The sequence below is a fragment of the Bos mutus genome, chromosome 1, assembly GCF_027580195.1.
Source record: "Bos mutus isolate GX-2022 chromosome 1, NWIPB_WYAK_1.1, whole genome shotgun sequence".
NCBI classification, from domain to species: domain Eukaryota; kingdom Metazoa; phylum Chordata; class Mammalia; order Artiodactyla; family Bovidae; genus Bos; species Bos mutus.
Genome location: NC_091617.1, coordinates 129416172 through 129428256, shown reverse-complemented (window position 1 = coordinate 129428256; position 12085 = coordinate 129416172). Strand labels below are relative to the sequence as shown.

The following is a 12085-nucleotide window of genomic DNA, read 5'->3' as shown; positions in this document are numbered from 1 at the left end:
AGAGTCATTCTTTAAAAAACAAAACAAAAACTTTCAACTTCAAATGAGCTACACAGAAAAAAAATTCATTAATCATAGTGAATTAATGAAGTAAATAAATCACTGTAACATTTTTAAAAAGTGATTTTGTTTTGTTGGGTTTAGGGAATCTTTCCTAGCCAGTGGACCACCAGGAATTCCCTAAAAAGTGTTCTTAATGGTAAGATTAATTATTTTTATAGCCATAATCATAATCATAATATTTTTATAGCCATAAATCACACTTAAAGTAAAAGATGTGGGTTTTTATTTTGGCTATGATTCCTAATTACATTTTTTTCCCCTTAAAGCCCTCAATCTGACCAAGAGTGTAAATGTATCTCTTCCCTTCCACAAACTTATAAATTCATCTCCTTTCTACAGATGTTTACGTTGTATTATTTTTCATCATCTGAGGAAATTAAATTTTAAGAAAAGAGTAGGTAGGAACTATCTTTTTTTAAAAGAAAAGAAGAGGAGGAGGAGGAAGAAGAAAAATTAAAAACACACCTATCAAGATCATAAATTCTACAGACATTTCTCATTAGCCAATGACAGTCAGGGTTGGAGTGGGCCTAGCCAGAATAATGTCATTTCTCATTTTAAAGGCCTAAAACAAAGGTTCAGCTCCTTAAAGAATATGTCCTTCTCTGTTCTGTAGATTAACCCCAACCAACTTTAACTGCAAGTCAGAAGTTTGTTTTCACTACTACTAGTGGTTTCCAGACACTTTCTACCACTCTAGGTAAAAATACTAATACAGTGACTAAGGAACACTCTTTCCTCAAACCCAATGATAGCCTAAGACTCAATATTTAACCACCTCCGACAAAAATCTTACCTAAGATTTTGAGTAGATCATTAGTAAATGCCTGAAATGCTGGGAAAAATTCCTCATGTTCTTCCAATTTGTGGATAATGCTTTAAAAAAAAAAAGCACAATTTATACTGAATTTCTGACTTAGGATTCTTACATCTGAATGGACATAGAACATTTCAAAACAGAAAGAAACTGTCCTGCTAGTTTAAATACAAATTTAATGATTATTTACTGCAATCTTTCCTTCTGAGCTTTTTGTTCATCTAGTAATACTTTTCTAAAACAAAAAAAAAATCTACTAGCAGTAGAATCATCTGTTCTAAGGTTAAATTTATCTAACATTTCTAACATGGGAACTTTCCATTTAGCTTGAGGAGTCTTAAGAGACCATGTTTTCCAAAAATAATTGATTTTCATATCCTGTATTATATTAAACATTAAGAATAAGTATCAGTAATCTGTAAAACTGGGAGGGAGAAAAATACCAATAGTGAGACATACGTTCCTTTTAAAATCATCAAGTATCAGAAACCTCAAGTGTCAGATTAGGTTAGGGTTCCTCTTGGAAAACTTGCAGAACATATGGAACGTATACTTTCCTTATGTTGCAGTATAAAATCTGAGGGAGGAGGGAGGAAGAATACAGCTATAATGTTTTAACATTAAAAAAAAAAGGTTTTATGTTGGAGATGCCTAGCTTTAAAAAAGAAATCCTTAATATCTTATCTGGAGAAGGCAATGGCAACCCACTCCAGTACTCTTGCCTGGAGAACCCCATGGACGGAGGAGCCTGGTAGGCTGCGGTCCATGGGGTCTCTAAGAGTAGGACACGACTGAGCGACTTCACTTTCACTTTTCACTTTCATGCATTGGAAAAGGAAATGGCAACCCACTCCAGGGTTCTTGCCTGAAGAATCCCAGGGACGGGGGAGCCTGGTGGGCTGCCGTCTGTGGGGTCACACAGAGTCGGACACGACTGACGTGACTTAGCAGTAGCAGCAGCAATATCTTATCAAATAATGCACATACTCTTAGTGATTATTCAGTGATCTATGGTAATCTACTAAAAATTGGACTTACTTATATATTCTGAATTAACATGAAGTTGCTGACAAAGTTTGATTTTCTCCAATTATAATTTCCCTTGGGAATAAGCTTATAGCAAAAATGCTAGAGTCCTGACTCAGACCCCAGAATCTACTTTTATCTTGAAAATATTTGATATTCTCTCCATCCCTAAGGTGTGAGATTATTTTTAAAAATGCTATTCCAAACAGGAAAGGTAAATAACTTATGAAGTTTTGAAAATCTTTAATTTTACCACTCCAAACATTCTGGACAATACTTTGCAACCTTTTTAAAATAAATACCTTTGAAGGTCTTCAGGTCCTAATACCTGCATAATCTTTTCATTCACATCTTCATTAATCAGCCTACACAATTTTCCAACTGTGCTCACCAGCACACACAATGAGGATGAACTATCTGCAAAAGAGAAATAAAAGGAGAATATTTTAAGGGAATTTTCAAAATCATTAAATCAAATGCTATGTTTCTGTTACCCTCAATTTTTCACCTACTTTTTGTTCATTTATTAATGGGGTCTCCCTGATGGCTCAGACAGTAAAGAATCGGCCTGCAATGCAGAAGACCCAGGTTCAATCCCTGAGTCGAGAAGATCCCCTGGAGAAGGGAATGGCTACCCACTCCAGTATTCTTGCCTGGAGGATTCCATAGACAGAGGAGCCTGGTGGGTTATAGTCCATGGGATCACAAAGAGTCAGATTTATTAATAATCATTATTAAGTGGGAGGCCAAAAATGAAAATGAGTCATTACCTAGTTCTAAGAGTTCTTGGAGGTTTCTCACAGCATTGTTCAATTCTCCAAGCCTAGTATAAACTTCATTCATTCGAGGATAGACTCCAGTTAAAGAAGGAACATCAAATAATTTTTGGAAGTGAGAAACAATAGCTCGCAAAATGTGGAAGTCTGGCATATTGCTGTCCTGCCCAAAAGAGAGGAAGAAAAAGAAAGTTCACATCTTAAAATTATTCCGAATCTTTAATAAAAACTTTAAAAAGAGAAAGAGTTATAGTAGAATATCTGTATCCATATCATTAATTTCACATTAAAATGTGAATATCTATGTAAGTACTGGGTAGTATTACCTTTGCCTTATTTTCAACTTCTTCTAACATGGTATCCACTATAAACAACAGATCTTCAACTCTGACACCTTCATTTTCATCCTGCTTCTTTAAATTATGCCAAGGCACCAGTTCTGTAGACAGTATTTTCAAGGACTTATATAAATCCTTCATAACAAAACAAATAATATGGTATTATGCAGTTTTTTAAGTTTTCATAATCATGTTAATAAAATATAATTATCCAAGCAGATGTAATACAAATATTAATCATCATCAGTATTTTTTTAAAAATACCATTGCCTGTTTAGAAAGAGCCTGTTAAATTCATTTTCTTCAGGCCTTACAAAAAACATTATACATATACTGATTATCTGGAATCTGGATGTTTAAAGTAATTGTATGTTATTTACATGCGTACGTATGTAATGTACGCTATTATTTAAGTAATTATTTTGAATTATCGATGAATAAAAAATAAGCTTGTCATTTCTATTTTGCCCTTGATTTTTTAAATAACAGATTTATTGAGATGTAATTCACATACCATAAAATTCATCCTCTTTAAGTGTGTAATTCAGTAGTCTTATTTACAGAGATGTGCAATCATCACAATTATCTTAATTCTAGAATATTTTCATCATGCCAAAAAGAAACCCTTATTCCCTATTTTCTCTCGCTCCCAGGCTTTGGGTAACCACTAATCTTATTTTCTTTTTCTATAGATTTGCCTATACTATACTAATGAGCATTTCATTAAAAAACAGAATCATACAATATGTGACTTTTTGCGACAGGTTTCTTTCACTTAGGATATTTTCAAGATTCATCCATGTATGTAGCTCCAAGAAAAAATTTAATTCGAAAAGATGCCTAAAAAGTAATTCTACTTAATTTTCATGACAGTCTACTTGTTTTCCTGGCCTAAATATGTTGTCCTAATCTATTTAAAACTGTGCACAAGGAGCTGGGATCCTGTAAGTTTAGAAGTCTAAGACTGGTCCATCAATAAACAAATATTTACTGGGCATCAACTATGTGCATAGCACAGTGCTTGGTGCTTGGCCCTTTAAAACATCAATGTCATGCAAAAGAAATGTAATGTGTGTCACAGTAATATTATCTAGTAGCTATGTTAAAAAAGTGAAAAATAGGTGACAATTTTAATATATTTAACCCAATATATCCAAAATAGTATCAACAGATCATCTATTTTAATTATCTTTTAATCATCTCCATACTATTTCTACTAAATCTGGTGTGTAATTTTATACTTGCAGCACATTTCAGTTGCGACTATCATATTTCAAGTGATCAAAATCTACATGTAGGTGAGTGGTTAATGTATTAGACAATGCAACTCTAGAATACAGAAGGAAACACAGGAAGTTCTTATTTTTCTCAACTTCTTATTTTAGTCCTCCACTTATTTAACACTCACTAATTAACACCTAGATGCGGGAGACCTGGGTTCGATCCCTGGGTTGGGAAGATGCCCTGGAGGAAGGCATGCAACCCACTCTAGTACTCTTGTCTAGAGAATCCCCATGGACAGAGGAGCCTGGTGGGCTACAGACCATGGGGTTGCAGAGTTGGACACGACTAAGTGACTAAGCACAAGCACAATTAACACCTAGACCTCACATATTAGTATTGTTAACCTTTCATTTGGTAAGACAGAGAAGGCAATGGCACCCCACTCCAGTACTCTTGCCTAGAGAATCCCAGGGACGGGGGAGCCTGGTGGGCTGCCCTCTATCGGGTCGCACAGAGTTGGACACGACTGAAGTGACTTAGCAGCAGCAGCAGCATTTGGTAAGAAAGAGGAAGAGTATAACATTTTGATAGTTTTTTTAAAATTAGCAATTCAAGGCAACACATTCAGTGTCAAATAAATGTACTAAACAATTAGTATCACCAGAATTTGAAAAAGTCAGGAAATCACAACACAATGACACTTTCATTAACCAACATTTCATCAGTAAGGTACAATTATAAAGAAAAAAACTATGGTAAAAGCACACTAAATATAAAACTTTGAGAATAAAAGTATATAAAGCCCACAGACTCTGATACATTTTCAAAGCATGTAAAGAGTATTCAACCACATACCTTTAAGGAAGCCAGTTGATCTGCCCACATCTCTATTATAGGAACAAGATGCTCAAATCCACAATCCTGAACAAGATCTCTATTAAAATGTTGGGCTGTTCCTTTGCTCTGTTTATATATTATTACTGGGGCTCTTGGATTGTGAATAATTGAATTGATGCTACTCAATACCTTTAAAAAAACATGGCATTTTTAGTTGAAAAGTTTCTCACAGTCCTATCAGAGTGATCTATGTTAGAGTGCTTATGTATCAATGCAACATCATTTTCTGAGTTAGAGATTCATTGGACAGGAATCACCAAGACAAGTATCTTTCAAAGGGCTGTACAGAATGAGTGAAAAATAACTGTTTTCTTCTTTCCCCATAGAAAGCTACAGGTCTTCTGAGAATTTGATTTCTGATGTTTATTTACAAGTAGTTGTTGTTTGGCTTAGAACGTACATTTCAATGTTTTGATTCTATTACATTTAAACTCTACTTTGAATACCATTTTAATGGAAAAAATAATTCCCCTTCATTAAATTACTAATGAGCACAGGAATACAGTCTTTATTCTCCCTCTCTCTCACACCAAAAATTAAGAAGGGCAGCAGAACAGGGAGAGCAGGGAGCTGATCTCCACAAGGTCATAGCACAACCCCATTCCATGAGGGTGATGGTGAACCAAGGAGGATTACATATATGGCTAGCAGTGTGTATCCATACCTTACAGATTGTTTGCAAAAATTACTGCAATTTTTGTCTTTGTGCTCTTGTCTTTGCAATATGACACTGCAGGTTCTCCCATCAAGAAGTAGAGTCTATTTTCTCCTCCGTGAATCTAGAGGCAACCTTGGGCCTTGCTCTGGCAGACAGAAAAGGAAATAATGGTGTGCCAGTTTGGAGCCCAAGACTCAAGGGGCCTTGATTATTTCTGCTCTCTCCTATTGAGCTCTTCTGCCCTGTGGAAGTGAAGTTGCTCAGTCGTGTGTGACTCTTTGCAACCCCATAGACTGTAGCCTAACAGGTTCCTCCATCTGTGGAATTTTCCAGGCAAGAGTACTGGAGTGGGTTGCCATTTCCACCTCCAGGGGATCTTCCTGACCTGGGGATCAAACCCAGGTCTCCCACATTGCAGGCAGACGCTTTACCCTCTGAGCTACCAGGGAAGCCCCTTGGACAGAGGAGCATGGCAGGCTACAGTCCATGGGGTAGCAAAGAGTTGGACACTACTGAGCAACTAAGATGATGATGATGATGATGCCCTGTGGAAGAGCCCAAGCTAAATGGTGAATGATAAAAGACACATGACCCAGTCAACCCAATCACCCTGATATCCATTCAACTCCAGAGCCACCTAGCTGACTTGTATCTGATAGCAGGTGCATGAAGGAGCCCAGCTGAGAACTGCTCAGCTGTTCAAGCACAGTAATACTAAAAGGGTTGTTATTTTAAGTCATTAAGTTTTAGGAGGGTTGCTTACACAGCAAAAATAAAATGAAAAAGACAAAGATGGACTAGAATAAGGAGAGGAAGCAGCAACAAGAGAAGTTTGCCTTTTTACTTTATGGTAGGTAAGAATATACCCTGTGACCAAGGATACTTTGGAAGACAGTCAAGCTTTGCTTTCATGGAAAAAAAAAAAAAGTACATATAGCTGGAGGCCTTTAAGGGAGTGTCAGTTGAACAAGAGAAGGAGAAGGATTCATAAGAGGTCAGCTGGAAAAAAAGACACACACACACATTCTATGATAGAGAAAAAGGGGCAGTATTTGGTCATCAGCCACACAAAGGGCACCAGTGCTAGATTACGCCAGCACCAGTCAAGAAAGATTCTACTCTTGCTTTCTATTCTCACTCAACATCCACCCTCACTGCCAACGTGGAAGAAGCCAGATACAGCAGAGGCCTAGGAGAGAAGAGGAGCAATGAAATAATGAAACAGATCACAATCCCTTGCCACACTGCTTATTTGGAGAAGTACAGGGCAGGCACAAAATAAAGTAAGCATAAAGCAGAAATTTTGAACTGGATGAGAGACTGAAATTTTGATGGAGATTTAAATAACTTTTTCTCCCAATTTTTCATCAAGAAATTTTTGATGAAATTTCCTTAAATGAAAATAAAGAGACTATGAACAATAAATACTATTTATATAGTCAGGGTTCACCAGAAACAGAATGAACAGGATGTGTACTTTTGTGTGCATATGTATGTGTGTTTATTAATTATAAAGAACTGATTCACTCTATTATAGGAGCTGATAAATCCTGAGATCTACAGTTAGCAATGCTGGAGACCCAGAAGAGCCCATGAAACAGTTTCAGTCTGAATTCCCACAGGCTTGAGACCCAGGAAGAGCCAATGTTTCAGTTCAACATTTGAAGGCAGAAAAAAAAAAAAATTGATGTCTCAGCTCAAAGGCAGTCAGGCAGGCAGAAAGTTCCCTCTTCCTTTTTGTTCCCTCAGCCTTTGTTCTACTCAGGCCTTCAACTGATTTGATGAGACTCACCCACTGTAGAGAAGGCAATCCACTTTGTCCCAGTCTACCATTTCAAATGTTAATTTCACCCAGAAACACCCTATAGACATACCTAGGACAATATCTGACCAGATTATCTGGGCACCCTCTAGCCTAGTCAAGTTGACACATAAAATTAACCATCACAAGTTCACCCCTTGTCAATTTGACACCCATACACTTTGCTTTAGGCACTCAGTCATGTCTAACTCTTTGAGACTCCATAGACTGTTGCCCACCAGGTTCCTATGTTCATGGAATTCTCCACGCAAGAATACTGCAGTGGGTAGCCATTCCCTTCTCCAGGGTATCTTCCCAACCCAGGGATTGAACCTGGTCTCCCACATCACTGGCAGATTCTTTTACCATCTGAGCCACCAGGTTTGTCTTGAAGTGAACTGAAAGTTGCTCAGTCGTGTCTGACTCTTTGCGACTGTATAGTCCATGGAATTCTCCAGGCCAGAATACTGGAGTGGGTAGTCTTTCCCTTCTCCAGGGGATCTTCCCAACCCAGAGATTGAACCCAGGTCTCCCACATTGCAGGCAGATTCTTTACCAGCAGCTGAGCCACAAAGAAGCTCAAGAAAACTTGAGTGGGTAGCCTATCCCTTCTCCAGTGGATCTTCCAGACCAAGGAATCAAATCAGGGTCTCCTGCATTGCAGGTGGATTCTTTACCAGCTGAGCTATCAGGTTTGCCTTGAACCATACTTAATCTCCAAATACACACAATAACAAACAAGATCATTGATTACCTAACATGATACAACTATGCTGTATACACTGTATATCAAAGATGCACTAAAACCCCTTTGCCAGAAAAGGAGGTGAAGTCCTAAAGTGATGATTACTCTTTCCTTGATGTGTTTTCTAAACCCAGCTTGTACATTTGGAAGTTGTCAGTTCACGTACTGCTGAAGCCTAGCTTGAAGGATTTTGAGCATAACCTGATTAGCATGGGAAGTGAGTGCAACTGTCCGGTGGTTTGAACATTCTTTAGGACTGCCCTTCTTGGTAACCAGGATGAAGACTGACCTTTTCTAGTCCTGTGGCCACTGCTGAGTTTTCCGAATTTGCTGACATTTTGAGTGCAACACTTTAATAGCATCATCATTTAGGATTTTAAATAGCTCTGGTGGAATACCATCACCTCCACTAGCTTTACTGGCAGCAGTGCTTCCTAAGGTCCACTTGACTTCACACTCCAGGATGTCTGGCTCTGAGTGAGTGACCACACCATCATGATTATCTGGGTCATAAAGATCTTTTTTGTAAAGTTCTTCTGTGTATTCTTGCATTGCTTTTGCTTCTATTAGGTCTTTATTGTTTCTATCCTTTATTGTGCCCATCTGTCCATGAAATGTTCCTGTGATATCTCCAATTTTCTTGAAGAGATCTCTAGTCTTTCCCCTTCTGTCATTTTCTTCTATTTCTCTGCATTGTTCATTGATATCCTGATAACTTGATATCCTGTAATTTAAAAACAATGATATAGGACTTCCCTGGTGGTGCAGTGGTTAAGAATCCACCTGCCAATGCAGGGGACACAGGTTCAATTCCTGGTCCAGGAAGATTCCTAATGCCATGGTGCAACTAAGTCCATGTGCCACAACTACTGAGCCTGTGCTCTGGAACCTGTGTGGTGCAACTACTGAAGCCCTCACACCTAGAGCCTGTGCTCCACAACAAGAGAAGCCACCACAACGAGAAGCCCATTTATCACAACTAGAGAGTAGCCCCCCAACTCACTGCAACTAGAGAAAGCATGGGTGCATCAACAAAGACACAGCACAGTAAAAATAAATAAATACGTAACAATTAAAAAAACTATGATATAAAATTCAGTTCAGTTCAGTCACTTAGTCATGTCCGACTCTTTGCCACCCCATGGACTGCAGCAAGCACGCTAGGCTTCCCTGTCCATCACCAACTCCCAGAGTTTACTCAAACTCATGTCCATCGAGTTGGTGATGCCATCCAACCATCTCATCCTCTATTGTCCCCTTCTCCTCCTGCTTTCAGTCTTCCCCAGAATCAGGATCTCTTCAAATGAGTCAGTTCTTCACATCAGGTGGCCAAAGTATTGGAGTTTCAGCTTCAGTGTCAGTCCTTCCAATGAATATTCAGGACTGATTTCCTTTAGGATTGACTGGTTGGATCTCCTAGCAGTTTAAGGGACTTTCAAAAGTCTTCTCCAACACCACAGTTCAAAAGCATCAGTTCTTCGGCACTCAGCTTTCTTTATACTCCAATGCTCACATCCATACATGACTATCAGAAAAACCATACCTTTGACTAGCTGGACCTTTGTCAGCAAAGTAATGTCTCTACTTTTTAATATACTATCTATATTGGTCATAGCTTTTCTTCCAAGGAACATGTGTCTTTTAATTTCATGGCTGCAGTCACTATCTGCAGTGATTTTGGAGCCCAAGAAAATAAAGGCTGCCACTGTTTCCCCATGAAGTGATGGGACCGGATACCATGATCTTAGTTTTCTGAATGTTGAGCTTTAAGCCAACTTTTTCACTCTCCTCTTTCACTTTCATCAAGAGGCTCTTTAGTTCTTCGCTTTTTAGTTCTTCCTGGACCAGGAATTGAACCTGTGTCCCCTGCATTGGCAGGTGGATTCTTAACCACTGCACCACCAGGGAAATCCTATATCATTGTTTTTAAAGTAAGTGTGGTGTCATCTGCGTATCTGAGGTTATTGATATTTCTCCCACAATCTTGATTCCAGCTTGTGCTTCATCCAGTCCAGCATTTCACATGATGTACTCTGCATATAAGTTAAATAAGCAGGGTGACAATATACAGCCTTAACGTACTCCTTTCCCGATTTGGAACTAGTCTGTTGTTCCATGTCCAGTTCTAACTGTTGCTTCTTGACCTACATACAGGTTTCTCAGGAGGCAGGTCAGGTGGTCTAGTATTTCCATCTCTTAAAGAATTTTTCAATTTGTTGTGATCCACAGTCAAAGGCTTTCGCATAGTCAATAAAGCAGTAGTAGATGTTTTTCTGGAACTCTCTTGCTTTTGATGATCCAACAGATGTTGGCAATTTGATCTCTGGTTCCTCTGCCTTTTCTAAATCCAGCTTGAACATCTGGAAGTTCATGGTTCATGTATTGCTGAAGCCTGGCTTGGAGAATTTTGAGCATTACTTTGCTAGCACGTGAGAGGAATGCAATTGTGCAGTAGTTTGAGCATTCTTTGGCATTGTCTTTCTTTGGGATTGGAATGAAAACTGACCTTTCCCAGTTCTGCGGCCACTGCTGAGTTTTCCAAATTTGCTGGATACTCAAATATGACATAAAATCATTATGTAAGAGAAAAAGAGCAAGAAAAAAAAAACCTTTGCCATGTGTGTATTTACAAATATATACACAGAAAAACATAAATATATACATACACACATAAATATATGAACATATTCATAACAAAAGAAGGAAGCAATACACATGATAATTATAATCCTCACTTCTGTTGTCATCATATGGTCACAGCTGGTATTTATCACTACTTTCTTCCATTACCTATTATTTATTACATTTGCCTTCAACAAGCACCTCAGATGCTCCTGGTTCTTTACTTGCTGGTGTAATTCAAATCTTCATTTCTGAAGGGTCTGGACCAGGCTGTTGGAGTTTTCCACTGACCTTTATAACAAGGCACGGCAACACCTAGAGATGCCCTAAGGGAGCTCTTGTATTCTAGACACACTCTTCCTTTCCTTCCTTGTGGTGCAGTAGTACACTGCTCATCGTTCTGCCCAGTGGGAGGATTTCCCTTCACTACTTTCCTTCAGGGATGCCCCAGATAGGAGCTGTAGTGCTGTAGCTGTGTACTTTAATGTGGTGCCTACATATCATGCAAAGCCATCTGCAAACCAGGCCTAAGTCTCTTGTGTTGACTGATCATAAGGAACTCCCCTTGAAGCCATAGGTGTAGGCAGGGAGAGAGAAAGTGGTGCAGCAAGAATGGGAAACCATGGGCATTTGGGCCACTTCTTCATGTAATTTATTGTGCCTTTAAGGTCTGCTCAGGCCCAATTTCATATGTACAACCTTCATTCAATGATGGAGTGCTGCTGTGCTCACCCAACTTTATGGCTGGTGGGTCAAATAACACGCAGTTCATGATGGGTATTTCAGATTACATGGTAGGCTGGTTGCCCACTGTTAAGTCTTCAGTCTCTACTCAGACCCAGTAAAAGGCCAAGAGCTATTTCTTAAGAGGAAAGTAGTTATTTGCAAAGGATGACAGGATTTTTTCTCCAAAGCTCTAAGGATCTGACTTGTGACTCACCTACAGGGGCCACCAAGGGCTGCAAGCAGCACCGCTGTCTGCCAGGACAGTCTAAGCCACCATGGACCTCCAGGGTCCTGTGGCCCAAATGGCAGAGCAGCTCACACAGCAGCCTGGACCAATGCAGAGCCTTCTCTTGTTCTGAGCCACACTCAAAACAAGCACCTTTTCAGATCAC

At 38.9% G+C, this 12085-nt stretch overlaps 1 protein-coding gene across 1 annotated transcript in view; it reads right to left on the bottom strand.

Annotated features, from left to right (window-relative positions):
• The window catches only part of CEP70 (centrosomal protein 70), a 78910-nt gene that overhangs the window by 2569 nt on the left and 64256 nt on the right, over positions 1-12085 (bottom strand). Inside the window, 5 exon segments of the mRNA XM_014482647.2 lie at positions 860-939; positions 2209-2323; positions 2677-2845; positions 3009-3155; positions 5100-5270. Of these exon segments, the coding sequence (XP_014338133.2) occupies positions 860-939; positions 2209-2323; positions 2677-2845; positions 3009-3155; positions 5100-5270 (682 nt within the window).